Source organism: Penicillium odoratum, assembly GCF_028828045.1.
Source record: "Penicillium odoratum strain IBT 22623 chromosome Unknown utg000008l_segment0_segment0, whole genome shotgun sequence".
Taxonomy (NCBI): Eukaryota; Fungi; Ascomycota; class Eurotiomycetes; order Eurotiales; family Aspergillaceae; genus Penicillium; species Penicillium odoratum.
The window spans coordinates 133945-149647 of NW_026643150.1; the positions used below are offsets into that span (position 1 = coordinate 133945).

The window sequence follows — 15703 nt, forward strand, 5'->3', positions numbered from 1 at the left end:
GTAATGCTTCACTCATACACAACTCGATCATTTGTGACTTCAGGAAGAACCGTATATAATAGTTCAAGAAGAACTAGTTCGGAACTTGGCCTGCACATAAGCTCCAGAGTGAACCAAGCAATATCCACCCCAATTGAGCATTACCTCCGTAATGTCAGACCTTTCAATTCTTCGCCCCAGCGGGCTAGCCCACGTCGTCTTCAGAACGGCCAACATCAAAGTCATGGTGGAATTCTGGGCCACATTCCTGGGCGCGGAGCGAGTGTTCGAAAACGACTTCATTGCTTTCCTCCGCTATGATGAGGAACATCACCGCATTGCTATCATCAATGATGAGAGTACGGGCCCTCATTCGGCCACCGCTGCGGGAATGCACCATGTGTCCTTCACCTACGCGACTCTCCGGGGTCTCCTCAAAGCCTGGGAGCTGAGAAGGAAGCTTGATATCAAGCCGACCTGGTGTGTCAACCATGGCCCTACGACTAGTATCTACTACAAAGACCCCGATGGGAACTCGATTGAGACTCAGGTCGATAACTTTAAAACGGTCGAGGAGGCGAATGAGTTCATGACTTCTAAATCCTTCCAGGAGAATCCTATCGGGACAAATATTGATGCGGAGGAGCTCCTTCGCCAGTTGGAGGCCGGTGCGGATGAGAAGGTCTTGAAAAGACGGGTCGAGATTGGCTTTCGACACGATATTCCTATGGCAGTTTGATTCAAATTTTGTGAGGAGAGAGAGAAGACTTACGTGTTTAAATGTCAGTCGGACTTCGAAAGTCCAAAATAAATTGATTGCAACTTCTACAATATGCATTACACCTAGTTGATACATATACGCTTCGTGCTGTATTCTGCCCTTAGAACAATCGCGTTCTGGACTGCACATGGGCTGCTTTTGAATGTTGTTTTCTACTTGTTGCCCACATGTGCAGCCGCTGATAGTATACGTGACCGGTTCCGTGAAATGATAAGCCGTTATCTATCATCTCTATTTATGTCATTGCCTTCCAAACACGACAATATCCAAACACACTTCCTATTCAGTCGAAGAGGCCCGACATTTGAATCCAAGAACAAAAATCGCCTTGACACTAGCTCGTCCTATGAGAGAGTATCCGGATATCCGAGGTTGCAGTGTTCAGTCTGCACAGCAAACCCAGTTTCCCCTCAAATGGATATATGTTCGGAGGAAGGGCCCGAGGTCTCAACCCCAGGCACCCCGGAGTCCCAGCTTTCCCCACATCATGCATTTCTCCGCCCCAAAGAGGAAATAATAGGGGCCTGTCAGAATGAACCTCGACGCGACTTCAAGTCAACTTCATAATCCCATATTGATGTCTCGGTCTGGCACGCCACCTGGATTTCTTTAAGATTTCGAGGACTGAATTGTCAGACTATTACAGTATTCTAGTTTGTTCTCCCCATCGTCTTACCTCTGTTACTATGCTTGAGGAGGTTGAAATCCCAGTTGTCATCGTCGGAGGCGGGGGTTGTGGGTTGACTCTCTCAACTTTCCTATCCAACTATGGGGTTGAGCATGTCCTTCTTGAGAAGCATACAGGCACATCGATCCTTCCCAAAGCGCACTATCTGAACCAGCGCACCATGGAAACACTTCGCTATCATGGCATGGTGGAAGAAATCCTGCAGAAGACTTGCCCCCCTCGACACATGAGTCTGGTTGCCTGGCAGACCTCGCTAGGTGGCTCCGGCCCGTTGGATCGCCAAGTTATCTCTAAATTTGAATGTTTCGGCGGACATGATGGAACCGATTTCGCGGAAGCCTACAAGTACGACCACCTCCACAGTGAGCACTAGACAATATTGAAGCTGACAATATTATACAGACGCGACGCCCCACTCCGCTCTGGAAACCTTCCGCTATTTCGGTTAGAGCCGATATTGAAAAAGATCGCGGAGCAGAAAAACCCTGGCAAAGTTTTATTCGGTCATAAATTGGTGGATTTCACCGATGAGGACTCTTCAGTCGTTGTCAAAGCTTCTGACGAAGCCGGGTTGGAAAAAACATATAGATGTAAATACCTGATTGCTGCAGACGGAGGCCGGACTATTGGCCCCAAGCTCGGCGTTAACATGGAAGGATTGACCGACATCGCCGATATGGTTTCGGTGCACTTCAGCGCTGATCTCTCCGAGTACTGGGACGACCGCTACTTTGCTTGCCACCTCATCAACGGCGAGTGCAACACCGTGTTTGAGAGCGGTGCAATTGTTCCTATGGGTCCGAACTGGGGCAAGCATTCTAAGGAATGGGTGTTTCACTGCGGATTTGCGATGGATGACGAGAATCGATACCAAGACGCGGCATTGATCCCGCGTATGCGCCAGCTATTGAAGATCCCTGACCTCGAAATGGAAGTTCATAAAATCAGTCACTGGGCCATCGAGAAAGTTCTTGCGGACAAGTATCGGGTTGGGCGAGTCTTTCTTGCCGGGGACGCCGGCAACCGTCGTCCGCCTACGACCGGTTTAGGACTCAATACTGCGATCGAGGATTCTCTCAATATCGCCTGGAAGTTAGCCATGGTCCTCAAAGGACAAGCCAGCGAGTTCATTCTAGACAGCTACGAGCCGGAAAGACGCGCCGTCGGCGAGATCAACTGCGATTGGGGACTGTTCACGTTCAGCAACTCCGCTGTGATCAACACTGCCCTTGGACTCATTCCGGGAGAAAGAGAAGCAAATGAAGTCCGCTTCCACTCCCTCTTCGAAGATACCGATAAAGGCCATAGCTTCCGGGCTCAAGTTGCGCGCATCATCGATTCTCAAGCCATCGAATTTTGTGCACATGGAATCGAGCTGGGCTTCAGATACCCCAACGGTCTTCTTCTGCACGACGGAAGCCTCCCAATAGATCGGGATCCTTTGGGTCTGAAGTATTACCCCACCACACAGCCTGGTCATCGTCTCCCTCATGCCTGGATCGAGACAGGAAACATTGTCATCTCTACCCATGACCTGGTACCAAAAAAGCCAGGTTTCGCCTTGATTACGGACATAGAAGGCGGTGATTGGGCAATTGCAGCTCAGAATATCGCCAAGAACCGTGGGATTGAAGTTGTTGTGGCTCAGATTGGTGACAAGGCCCTTTATCGGGACTACGACGACCGATGGAATGGCCTGAAAGGCATCCAGGCCGGCGGAGCTATTCTTGTTCGACCCGATAACATGATTGCTTGGAGGTCGATCTACAAAAGCTGTCTTGAAGGTAAGGAGTTGGAAGTTGCGATGGACCAGTTGTTACTAGGGGATACTGAAGCAATACAAGCGGAGTTCTAACCCCAGGTAACGCGTGGATTCAAATTTTATGTCACATATGTATTCAGATATGTTATCTTCCAATATATAAACGGTCTTCTTTCATAGTAATCCCATTTTCAGAATTTCTACTATTACTAAAGACTGCTTTTAAGTTCGAATACCCAAATCGATTTTGTATTCTTTTCGGCCCATTAGCACTGGCTCCAAGGCAAGAACAATAATTGGCTCCTTGGTGAGAAACCTGCGTACCGGTGGTTTTTTGTGCATTTGGATTGGTTGGTAGCAATCCGTTGAACCAGTTGGCTACATTGTCTTCAGGTTATCTTTCTTGAATCTACCTAGCCGCACACAACGTTTTCGGAACAATTTAAAATATTTCTGCACTGTACCCAGGTATGAACCAAGAAGCCCAGAAGGCAGTTTGCAAGGAAAACGAACTTGAAGTTGGCCGCGCTACGCACGTGCGTCTTGACTTGTGTGAAACACCACGATGCCGTGTCGTGCAGGGGGATTCACCGAATACGAGCTCCCGGAACAAGAGTTGAGAGGCAATACCAGTCTTGTCCCCGGAGTTTTCCTGGCCGCGATATGAAAGTTTTGACTAAACCCAGCCTGTTCGGAATCATGTTTGCGGGGATATGGGGAATACGGGCAATCCGGGGTATTTTGTTCAAGGAGATGCTCCTTCGGTACGTTTCAGTACGAGGTAATCATCTGATCTTAATAAGTACTACACATTTGCTTGCAAGTCAAGCAACTCACAAGAACCCCGACTTTGAAAGCACTACAATTTGTCCAAATGGATTCCAGCACCAAGGCGGAAGCCGGCGCTTATCACATAGACTTCGCGGACAATCAGACTGCTGATTCATACAACACAACGCTTCGAGGTGATAAAGGCGTCTTTTTGGATCCCGAGTCCGGCAAAACGGAGGAATTGAAGCTCACTACAGACCAAAATGTCGTTCTGGTTCCCCAGCCGTCAGACGATCCCCAGGATCCGTTGAATTGGAACTTTGGCAAGAAACATGCCGTTCTAGCAATTGTGATTGCGTGCTCTTTCCTACCCGATTATGGTAGTGTCACCGGTGCTGCAACCTTGACACTGCAAGCAGAGTAAGCACACTACCCTCAATAGCTATGCATGTCAAAGTTGAAAGGGGTAGTAATTAACAAATGAACTATCCAGGGAATACGGAATCTCGCCCGATGTGGTCAACCATTCACAATCCGGGAACCAATTCATGGTCGGCGCGGGAGGAATCATTGCTGTTATGTTGTCTGCATACTTTGGTCGTCTGCCGGTGCTTTTCTGGTTTATGGTCGCTGCTTTTGCAACAGCTGCTGGCCAGGCGGGCTCGAATGGCTTCGTAGGATTCTTCGTACCACGAGTCATGAACGGGTTTTTTACGGGAGTCGCTCAAGGAGTCAGTCATCTCTACACCAATACCATCTCACATGTATAGCTGACTGATCCATTTGATGTTCTCTAGGGCGGCTTGATGTTCATCAAGGACTTGTTCTTCCTTCATGAGCAAGCGTAAGTCATATCAATTTTTAACCTAAAAACCATCACATTTCACTAATTGGTAACTTCAGGCGCAAAATCAACCTTTGGCAGTCATGTGTGATTCTTTCTCCTTTCATCGGCCCTCTTCTCGCATCATTCATGACCATCAGCCTATCGTGGCGGTGGCCGTTTTGGCTATATACGATCTTGACAGGTCTCGCTCTCATGGGAGTAATCTTTTTCGGTCAAGAAACATCTTACAACCGCCAAATTCCACCACGAGAGCAGCCAGCCCGTGGATCCCGGTCGCTGCGGCTAACCGGCGTTGAACAATGGCGATCCCGCTCACAGAGGAACACATTCGTCGAAGCTGTTTCACGGTCTTTTATTGTTCTTGGGCAACCAGTAATCCTTCTTACAAACCTCTACTACGTCTGCATTTTTGCATGGCTCGTCGCCATCAACGCGACGCTTCCCATCTTCCTTACTTCCCTGTACGGATTTGGACCTAAGCAGATCGGTATGTGCCTCCCAAGCACGCTGTTTTTTACTCGCTGCAACAAAAGATCACAGTCATGCTAATATTGCGATGCTTCTCGCAGGCTTTTTGTACTTTGCTCCCGTTGTAGCAGCGATCATCGCTTATACTCTAGGCCACTGGCTCCATGACGCACTAGCGAGTAGCTACATCCGAAGAAATCACGGCGTATTTCACCCCGAATCACGTCTCATAATTGTGTGGCTCGCTATGCCTTTCATGCTCTCCGGTCTGGTGATAGTTGGCTTTGCGTTGCAGCGCCACTACACTTACATGCTAGTCGCGCTGGGCTGGGGCCTATACACCTTCGGCATGATTATCAACTCCGCCAGCGTGAATCTGTACGTGCTGAATTCGTACCCGGAAGCCAGCGGTGAAGTTGGCATGTGGATTAATTTCTCGCGCACTGCCGGGGGGTTTATTATCAGTTACTTTCAGGTAGAATGGGTTAGTCGTGTTGGGGCAGAGGCGACATTTGGTACCCAAGCAGCTATTTGTGCTTTTGTCTTTCCTATTATTATTTTGTTGCAATTCCGTGGTATGGAGTTGAGGGCTTGGGGTGGAGATTTGAATTTCAAAACGGATTAGACGGAGGGAGCACTGCGATCGGCAACAGAGTATAGATTTATTTCCTGGGCTGTTTCATATGGCCTTCCAACTTCAAATATCTTTCAAGGTCCTTCTTACCAGGTGCTGTATATGTAGGTCAACTGGTAACCGACTAGGTGTTCCTCTCTATGTATCTACCAACTGCCCCGCAGTGAGTGAGTTCCCACTACATATAAGTCTGATGTATTCACAGGTTCTCAAACATCAATCATTAACCAAGCACATCAATTTGAACATTTGAAGCTTTTTCACCTGTAATGTTCCAAGCTTGAGATAAACACGTATGGAGTTGTTTCACTGACTTAGTGCCTGTATCATGCGAATAGAGAGAAAATCAACGTTGAATGTATATCGGTTCAAGACTACTCGTAGTGAACCTTGTTAACCAGTGTCCCAATTTCCTCAATATAAACCCGGATGTCATCTCCATTTCCAAGAAAGACTCTGGGGGACCGGAAGTATCCAATTCCCGGCGGTGTTCCTGTCAGAATAATCGATCCAGGCTCAAGGGTAGTCCCTTGCGACAAGTAGGCCACGAGTTCGGACACTCCAAAGATCAGGTCACTGGTATGGCCATCCTGAACCGTTTTTCCATTGTAGATTGCGTTGATTTTCAAGTCTTCGGGCTTAGTAATAACATCCGTGGAAACTAAGGCAGGGCCTAGTAATATCGATATATTAGGATTTCTTCTTTTTTCCATTCGTGCAAGTCTTTGACTTACCCAATGGACAACTGGAGTCCATTCCCTTGGAGAAACAAGGCATTGGGGTTTTCATCTGCTCATCCCGCGCTGAGACATCGTTGGCGGCTGTGTATCCAAGGATATACGAAGAAGCCAGTTCGGCGGTAATGTCCCGGGCTGACTTTCCGATCACAATGACTAGCTCGGCCTCGTAATCACTTGAGCCATCTTGAGCAACCTTAGGGATATTAATTGTGGTCGGATACGGATCGGTGATAGCGGTGCGAGGTTTGGAGAAAAGGGCCGGGACGGTAGGAATTGCCATGTTGGCCTCCTGTTTTATTTTAGCACCTCTAAACTCCAGAGGGGGGCTAAAATCTAAACTCCAGAGCCTAGTAATTGATACATTATGGTATAACAAAAGGGCGTACCTGTGCATGAAGCTTGTAGTTAAGACCAATGCATCGAATGTAGGGACACTCCTCTGCAACAATTGGTGAAAGTAGCTGTGAAGAAAAATTGAAAAATTAGTCTATGCAAAGCCTTCTGGGAGAGTGTACTCGACAAACCTTGCGGACTTGCAAAGTATTTCTTGTTACTTTGCCATTATATATCGTTCCCTCTATTTCAAATGCATAGATAGGGACTCCGTTGGTAGAGTCTAGGCCGACGTCACGCGTTGGGTCGACTAATTGACCCAAGTGAACTTGGTCATCCTCGACGGCTACAAAACGTACCAAATGTGTCCAAGCTGACATTTTGAAAGGAAAAGAATGAGAAAGGCCTTTTCAAATGTCCGTAAACTGGAGTCTAGTAGTTTAGCAGTGCAATCACCAGATAGCGGGGAGAATGAGCTGTTTTGTTGTTGGTTAAAGTGGATCATTTCCCATCTGAGTCGGACGTTCTCGGGCCGACTACTTCTGTCTACAGTCGTGTCATCGAGGAGCAATATAATATACCAAGGCACGCATGAATATCCTACTGTATTGCTCATTAAAAGCGCTTGTTCTCCCCATATTGCAATAAATAAGCATGGGTTCTCAAGGAAGAAAGTAAATTGGTTTCACACATTACAGTCAGGTCTTAAGATAAGTCCACTTAAGATTACAGATCAAGGTGCCAGTTGAAGTTTCAAAAGATGATCATGTCTCCTGCAGCTGAAAAGTTTTCGAAGAACCCAGACGACAGGGTATTCAAAGCCTCGAAGTTGGCATTTGAGGCCTGGGAAGCAGGAATTACTATCCGAAAAAAATCATTGGAAATCCCAAGGCTTACCGGTTCTCTAGACATATTCACTGAGGGAAGGTGGGATGAATAATCGCTCAAGCGATTCGTGCTCCTAGGCCCTGTCCACGACGCCCTTCGTACAGCTTTGTTCGCCAGGCCGGCAACTTCCCTCGCGAAAATGAACGATACTTGGGACGATGTGAGAAAATGGATCTTTGCGAAATGACCTGCCGCCAGGTCGAGGAGCGCAAGATCCGATCCGACCGTCTCAAGCATTGGCATTTTGAGGATATGAATGAATAAATTTATTACCGCGAGCATTGGGAAGTAAAAAGCAACCCTAGCGGTTTAGCACTCGCTCATGGCGTTAGGATGGAATGACATAGCCAGATACTTACGGGGATGAACAGGACGTATCGAGCTCGGTATCTTTCAGAGTCGACAAAATCTCTCGTGAAGCTATAGCAGCCCGATTTGAGCTTTTCACCTTTTTATCTTCGAAATAGGGCTCCGGTTGAGCAAGCAACAGATTTATCCATGGATAATGGAAATTTGCATTCAAAGCGATGATACTACCCCAGTATAAGTAGTGTAGCTGTAGAATGTCTGTTCTGCATTGGTAAGAGTTTCTTAACGGTAGGTTAACATTCTGCTTAGGTAGGGTTAGATGATCCGGGAGGGAATTTCGCCATATTTGTAGTTTATTCTCTAACGTTTCCATTGCGTTGAAGAGAGCTTCTGGTGACTGATTGGATGCTCGCGTCGATAAAAGCTGCTTACTTATCTTGGCGCAGATTCGAGCGTGCTCTATAGCAGCAACTGCCATGTTAATGCCTGACTTACTTCCATCGGGAAGCTCACTAGGTATCTCGCAGCTTATTTCGTCGTCGTCGACCGCCTGAGTTTGAATGAGAATTGCCGGAAGATAAGGAAAGGGGAAGGAAAAAAAGAGAACCGAAGCATGAAACGTACTGATGGACGACCCGATCGCAAGGCAATATTCTTGTCGTAGAAGTATGCCGCCCAAAATATCCAATTTCTGTGTATTATCTCTGACCTTGGAAGATTCCATGCCTTTGATGACTGTCGGTGAAGACCCTTTGATTGTGCGAGTCTAACTGCCGATGCACAGAGCATGTACTCGACGGCCGGGCTTCCTAAAAGCTCGGCGAAAGAAGTCTGGGTATCAAGTCAGTTACTCCAGTATCAAGCATTCAAATACACATACCATCACGACCAGTGCCTGTACGGTCATTAGCCCACTAGGCCTAAATAGAAGCTCTGAAAAAACGAAGAAGGCGTTGTGAAAGAATCCCAATGACTCCGACTGGATTTCTGCGAAGTCCACAGTTTCGTCCATTGATGCCACGAGTCGACGCCCTAATGCATATACTGCGTTCCGCAAAGCATACCAAGCAACGTCCTCGTTAGGCCTGTTGGGATTCTGGAAATGAACACGAAGTCGACTCTCAAAATTTGAGCGCTTAACAACACCGAAAACACTAGCTCGCGAGTTCTCAAAATAAGCTTGAACATATAAGCATTAAAATTATCTTGGCAGGCATGATATGGTTAATGGTAGGGTTTGCGTACCTGTTACATATTTCCAAGCATTTTCAACACTTGGCTCCGGGTATCTTTCACGAATCTTGTCCGAGGCCAGCGTCAATTTTTTCGTCCAACCCATGACCAGTCCCTGCGCCACTTCGTAGAAGCGAGTGGTGCCGGTCTTGGCAGAAACCCATTGCACGCCTGGGGTTGAACAAATAGAAAGCCATGAACCCGGCCCTGTTTTCGTTAGTCTTATTATAGTGCAGTCATAGCAAGTTTACTATAACCCACCATGATGCTCCCAATTTATCTAGGATCCGAATTAGCATGAAAAAGTCGCAAGGGCTGAAAATCTCAACATACAGCTTGGAGGTCTATAGTAGCCTCCTCTCGATCGAATTCAGAGTCTCGAGGAGTCGGAGGCTGTCCATAAATATTCTCCGGGTCATTCAGATAGGTCAACGTTCTACTCAGGCTTAGAGAAGAAGTTATATCCTCAACTGCTACACCATCCACCGATCCCGCCGGCTCTGGGATGTTCGGGAAAATTTGACTGGGTCCACTTAGGCTTGGCTGAGGTAGTATCTGGTCTTGACTCATTTCAGTAAATGAAAAGGCTGGCGGGTCGGTCCTCGTTGCGTTGGAAAACATATTGCATCCACCCCAGTCGTTGGGCTGCTCGTTCGTCTTAGCCGGACTGGCACAGCCGTGTGCCGTGCGCTCTTCGTTACTCTTCCGCCCTTTTCGTTGTAAGACTGTGTAATCACATTGTTTGCCACGGTCCTATGGCCGACATTTGTATGAGTTTCCCCTCAAATAACGGGTTGCGATTTTGGCATACCAGGCAATTCCCACAAGGGACGGAGCCGTCGCCTAAAAGAAATTAGCGCATCTCACGCGAACTTGCTCTTATAACTAACATTTCACCTTTTTTTTCCTGCAGTGACTACAAGCCTGTGATATCTTGACGTGTTCTCTATTCGGAGCCATGGGAATGCGAGATGAATGAGATGACAGCATCAGAGTGCCCAAGTGGCTGTGGGGAGGGCTAAATGCTCGTGCGGGGAAATAGCGTTCTATAACCCTGCACGTGACTGCGGGGGATTTGGTGGGGTCAAGCTTCCTCCCAATGGCAAAGCTCGGACATGTGATGAGCTGATGCCGACTTGATTCAACCTAGCTAAGGTATGAACTGGTTACGAGAATCTTGAGAAAAGGGGAGGGAATGGACAAGCAGTAAGTCACAGTCAAGTGGCAATATACGAGCATAGGCCTTGATTGGTATTGCGCTGGTGGCGGGTTTCATCGTCGCTATAGTACGTATATCTTATGAATCAACACTATGTACGGAGTACTAGAATTGCTTCCTGGCCTCAATTGCTCACCGGTGGGAGCAATTTTAAACATCCAGACGACTTGATACTGTACGCTGTGTATGTACAAACTCTCAAGTCTCTTGCTTACAAGTCTTAGTGGAGATATGTTGTAGCAATTGACGGCTGTCTTCTTTTCAATCAATTCCATTTTCGACTTGTATATTCGTATCTTGATAAATTTTTATATCGCCGTACATAAACTGGGTATGGATACTTCGCAATGCCTCTCCCTCAAAGGGCTGATATACGGGACTAACGATACAAAATAAACTCGAACACCAACTATTCCATTCATATCAAGGGGATCGGAGGTCGGAGCCTCAACAGTCGGATAGGCTCCGGCCGCCGATGATGGGTCCGGCCTGGTTCAAATTTGATAGCCAATGACGCCTTGAGAGAGGTCAGCTGTGGGGGCCGTCTGTCATCGGTGGCCAGTTTCGTTCGGTCCGAATGTTTTTGGCAGTGGTGACAATACGCTGACTAATACTAGATGGGCGTGGATTTTAACACACCCCTCCAGTACATCTATATGCACATAACCTGGCTTCTTTTTTTTTCCGGCATATTGTGCAGTTGCCCCCCACGAAGTCCACATTATCACCTTTTGCTCTCATCATGGCCCCTATCACTGTAATTACGAATGTCAGGGTATTTGATGGACAAAGATCAGCGACCCTGGCACTGTCGTTATCGATGGTGAATTGATTGCTGGGTCGGATGCCGTTCCAACAAAGACCATTGACACCGGGGGCGCTGTTCTGCTGCTAGGCCTGATAGATTGTCACATTAAATTGAGGGGGATGATCAGCTAATTCTAAATATGCATCTCTAGGTTCATTAAGAAGTATGGCTTTAAGTTACATTTCCACTAGTCAGAACAAATGTTAAGGACAAGGATCTGAAGCTTTGAAGCTTCCTTCGCCCACAGGAAAGCACATGTCAAGCCCTTGGCTTAATAAAGTCTTCTGGTTTGAGGTTTAAGACTGGAATAGCCTCCTGGAAATTTGGCCATCTAGAAACCAGCCTGGATGCGCCGTGCCTCAGTGAAGTAAGTTACCGAGTGGACATTTTTGGCGTGGCTTTTAATGGCTTGGTTTCCATGTAAGACAAGGTTGCAAAATCGATCTGGACACGGTATGGGTCCGTCTCGTTTTGATCCGCAGAAATTTTTTCGAAATGCTCCCTAGCTTTTCGTGATGTGGGAAAATAGTACTGGAAGCTAGGCTCAAAGACGCAAAAGAGGCAGTGTCGATTTGTTAGACAGATCGGACCGTGGCGCGGCTCAGGCGACAAAGAAGGATCTTGTTCTGAGCAAGTTGATACTTCATATGATGAGGTTTGATTGTATTTGGTGTACACTGGGATTCTGTTTCTGATATAATCCTTTCGGATGGCATCTTTTCGACTCGACCGAAGTCAACCAAGGCATTGATTAGAACAATACGCTGCCCCATTTCGTCTTCTTCGAAAGGTTGAAGAAAGCTAGTTGATTTTCAGTAAGCAGTTGATTCTCATCAAGATCCTTGAGCACCGTTGCTTTTTCAGCAGGATCCTGAAACGATAATTTTATCAGTTCCGCAACCTGATGACGTTCTTTGAGACAGTGAACAATTGCTTTCGGCTCGTATGTACTCTGGTCCATGTCCAGTGGTGAGCGTTCGAGTTGCTTATTGATTTCCAGAGTATCAACTGTGGCAAAAAATACATCACGAGCGGCAAGGAATGTTCCATTCTTCAGTTTGCCTTGGTGGTCCTTAATAGAGCATCCGCCTTGTTCTTAAGCTCTCCAAGCTTTGTGCTAGCAGCGTTGTTCATAGATCCGTAGAGTTCTTTGGCTTCCGCAGCAAGATCATCGCATATTTGCTTGAGTTTTACTATCTCAGGGTTGTCTAGCTATGATGATTTTGCGATCACAGACAGATCCTCATAGTGAGATGGGGCTTGGGGGTCAATGTAGCGACCTTGGTGACTAAGAATTTTCATCAACGCATTTTGCGAGGGTATGCCAAGGCGGCTTGAACATGTGTCTGGACGCGTTGGTTCATGTATCTCTGAAAGGTGCTGGCATGGACGTTGCCCATCACCTGCTGGAGCAAGGGAAGGGATGCTGTTTCTTAGCAATATCTTGGCGTCATTTTAGGTATTTTTATTATATTTTATTCTTGATTCTCTTTGATTTAAGTAGAACTCTAACGAGGAAGTGCTTAAAAATCAAGTATTGATTGAAATTAAAGGCGCTTTATATATAGTTGATATTCCAAGGTATTAACCTCCCACTATGTCCCAATACTTTTAGTTATGTACTATTAAATATCTTCTTTGGTAGTCTCTTCTTTTGTAGTTAAGATTTAGAAGTCTTGTCCTCGATATTTACTATTACTATAACCTCTTCATTTAATTTATTAAGCTCTTTAGTATTACTTATCAGCTTTATCTCAATCTTATTATCCTCCCTAGACAAGGCAACCTCACTTGTCCGCCCGTCTAAATTCTCCTACCTGGCTCCATTATGAGGAGTCATTCATTTTATCAAGAAACTTATTGGTATATGGCCTCTTTTTATTGAAACTAACGGTCTAGTAACTGGGTATCCTGTTTATTCTGTCGCTTATAAATCTAGATATTTCTGCCTCATGTTTAGAGGATTTGTCGCCAGGAATAGGCGTTCAGCTCCCGCGCCATCACATAACTCATCGTCGTGACCTTAATTACCCCAACACTGACATCATTCATATCAAAAATGCCATTGATCCCATGATGGCCATTGCCTTGATTAGTTTTGCGGGCGGACACCAAATTTCAAAAATGGATATCAGCAAGTCTGCTAGTGATGACATCAACATTACCGATACTGAATTTAGTATTAGTCATAAAAGCTGAGCATTCAGTGGTTTTCATTGGAGGAAAATAAGGTTTCACAGTGCTGAAGCTTTCGAGAATCAGGTCTGCTCGAGGCAATAGTTCGCATGACTGTCTCAAATGCAATTTGACCCCAAGGCGCTCCTCTGCACAAGCTATAGATTTTCAGTTTCAATTCAGAAAGATCACTCTTCTACCAATACTCCCTACCATTGTCTTTTACCAATACTCCCTACCATTGTCTTTTGACTGAAAGTATGCATCAATCTAGTAATAGCCCTGAACCCCAGCCCTCCCTTGAACAACGTCCTGAATACACATATCAAGACGAAGATCCTAGCAATCGCCCGCCGTATTCCCAGCGGTCGCTAGACGAATTTGGCGAGATAAAGTGGCGCGCCCATTGCCAGTGTGGCAAGGTGTCATACAAATTGAGACGCGATAGACCGTTGAAGGCCAAGTTCTGCCACTGTCGCGGGTGTCAAGTTATGCACGGCGCACCGTTCCAATGGGCAGCCATCTTCCCGAAAGAGGACGTGCGATTCGATAACGGAACGAGCGGCCTGTCATTTTATGCAGCTCGAGAAAAAAATACAAAATACCAAACGCCTACGAAAGTTTCTTGCGCTGTTTGTCGGACTCCGATCATGGATGAAGGGCGCAACATGTGTCTGTTGTTCCCACAATTGATAGATTTTTCCAATTCACCGGAGGAGCAACGGGAGCGGGTTGCAACTTTTTTACCATCGTAAGTATCCTTTCGCGTTTCGTTGGGGATACTTCGTCTAATAATGATGATAAGGTGCCACATCTTCTATGAAAACCGTTTGCGTGATATTCATGATGGGATCCCTAAGTGGAAAGGGATTGACGAGGAAAGCGAACGTTTGGATGACAGTGGAAAGCCCCTGGAAAATTCAGGCGAGTAACTTCCGAGTGCAACCCGAGGAAGATTTCCGAGTTTTCAATGCCGGTGTTCTCGTTCTCATTTCAACCCTAAACTCGATAAATATTTGAAGATTGATATATGAATTCAAAGGTCAACGCTAAGCGCTACTCAATTTGGAAAGCCTGGTTAGATACACATGAGCGTGATTTTGGTTTCGCGGAAGTGACAACGCGTAACTATCCTGAGGCAATCAATCTATTTTGAATTCAACCGTCATGTAAATAAACCGTCATGTAATAAACCGTCATGTAAGATGAAAGGAAAACGCACCCAGGTGGCGAAAGATGGAGAATTTCGGCAAACGATGCCTAGTCAACTTATTATCGACTATAAAGCGGTTGGGCCACCAGATTATGAAAAATGTATTTTGCCTATAATACTAACTAAGATACTGTACTACAATATGTAGGAAGATTAAGACCTCGAATTTTGTGCGAAATGAATTGGACAGCATATTCTAAAGACAAAACGATACTTGTCATTAGTGTCTCTCTAAATGTGTATTATTTTACATGCTTGGCTACAGCCTTGATTTACATGTCAAAGCGCAATTTTGAGCTCAGGGGCTTATCCGTTTGTGGTAATTGATACTAGCCATTGCTAACAAAAATCACGTTACTCATGGTATTGCAGTGTCGAGGGATTCCTAGCATTCTATTCCCACGAGTAAAAGGTAGTAATTGTGCTACTCCTGGACCCCTTGCTGCAGTCAGACGTCATGATGAGTTAAGAGGGCTAACTAGGTATGGCAAACAACCCACCAATTAAAACTACGAAGTATTTACTTGGTTAATAGGGGGCTTACTTGAATTCTTACAGGTTAAATATTGCGCCCGCTCCTTCACAACTGGCAAATTTCCGTTCCACACATCATAAGCTAGCACTTATCACCAGAATTTGAGCCTACACAATGGCCCACCAACCCCATGTCTCTCAAAGAGCATCGTCGACGAACAAAGTCCCCAAACTGGTACCAACTATTTCAGTCATGCGCTCATCATCATATCCTGCCTTTGCTGCCGACGCTTCGCAGAAGGCTACCATAACGACAGGCCTGAACAGGCGAAACCAGGATTATCGTCAACAACTTAAAGCGGCTTCGACCGAGCTTTTGAA

The 15703-nt window shown here is 46.2% G+C and overlaps 8 protein-coding genes across 8 annotated transcripts; 4 read left to right on the top strand and 4 right to left on the bottom strand.

The window, feature by feature from the left end:
- Positions 1-151: 151 nt before the first annotated feature.
- Positions 152-718, top strand: N7520_010277 (Glyoxalase/Bleomycin resistance protein/Dihydroxybiphenyl dioxygenase; the record flags this gene model as incomplete). The annotated part of the gene is made up of 1 exon (XM_057144210.1): positions 152-718. The coding sequence occupies one exon, from the start codon at positions 152-154 to the stop codon at positions 716-718; it is 567 nt and encodes a 188-aa protein (XP_056989964.1).
- Positions 719-1446: 728 nt separating this feature from the next.
- On the top strand, positions 1447-3303 carry N7520_010278 (FAD binding domain-containing protein; the record flags this gene model as incomplete). Its single annotated transcript, XM_057144211.1, has 2 exons — positions 1447-1793; positions 1851-3303. The coding sequence occupies 2 exons, from the start codon at positions 1447-1449 to the stop codon at positions 3301-3303; spliced, it is 1800 nt and encodes a 599-aa protein (XP_056989965.1).
- A 781-nt stretch (positions 3304-4084) lies between these two features.
- N7520_010279 (uncharacterized protein) lies at positions 4085-5921 on the top strand (the record flags this gene model as incomplete). Its single annotated transcript, XM_057144212.1, has 5 exons — positions 4085-4401; positions 4475-4712; positions 4779-4825; positions 4885-5315; positions 5398-5921. The coding sequence occupies 5 exons, from the start codon at positions 4085-4087 to the stop codon at positions 5919-5921; spliced, it is 1557 nt and encodes a 518-aa protein (XP_056989966.1).
- A 383-nt stretch (positions 5922-6304) lies between these two features.
- Positions 6305-7383, bottom strand: N7520_010280 (fumarylacetoacetate hydrolase family protein; the record flags this gene model as incomplete). Its single annotated transcript, XM_057144213.1, has 4 exons — positions 6305-6603; positions 6665-6959; positions 7057-7131; positions 7195-7383. 4 exons carry the CDS (start codon positions 7381-7383, stop codon positions 6305-6307), a joined length of 858 nt encoding a protein of 285 aa, XP_056989967.1.
- Positions 7384-7769: 386 nt separating this feature from the next.
- On the top strand, positions 7770-8155 carry N7520_010281 (uncharacterized protein; the record flags this gene model as incomplete). The annotated part of the gene is made up of 2 exons (XM_057144214.1): positions 7770-7930; positions 7969-8155. 2 exons carry the CDS (start codon positions 7770-7772, stop codon positions 8153-8155), a joined length of 348 nt encoding a protein of 115 aa, XP_056989968.1.
- A 473-nt stretch (positions 8156-8628) lies between these two features.
- On the bottom strand, positions 8629-10003 carry N7520_010282 (fungal specific transcription factor domain-containing protein; the record flags this gene model as incomplete). The annotated part of the gene is made up of 7 exons (XM_057144215.1): positions 8629-8657; positions 8696-8750; positions 8825-9031; positions 9081-9379; positions 9446-9604; positions 9695-9713; positions 9767-10003. The coding sequence occupies 7 exons, from the start codon at positions 10001-10003 to the stop codon at positions 8629-8631; spliced, it is 1005 nt and encodes a 334-aa protein (XP_056989969.1).
- A 2032-nt stretch (positions 10004-12035) lies between these two features.
- N7520_010283 (uncharacterized protein) lies at positions 12036-12421 on the bottom strand (the record flags this gene model as incomplete). The annotated part of the gene is made up of 2 exons (XM_057144216.1): positions 12036-12241; positions 12370-12421. The coding sequence occupies 2 exons, from the start codon at positions 12419-12421 to the stop codon at positions 12036-12038; spliced, it is 258 nt and encodes an 85-aa protein (XP_056989970.1).
- Positions 12422-12513: 92 nt separating this feature from the next.
- On the bottom strand, positions 12514-12860 carry N7520_010284 (uncharacterized protein; the record flags this gene model as incomplete). Its single annotated transcript, XM_057144217.1, has 3 exons — positions 12514-12672; positions 12694-12740; positions 12767-12860. 3 exons carry the CDS (start codon positions 12858-12860, stop codon positions 12514-12516), a joined length of 300 nt encoding a protein of 99 aa, XP_056989971.1.
- Positions 12861-15703: the final 2843 nt, after the last annotated feature.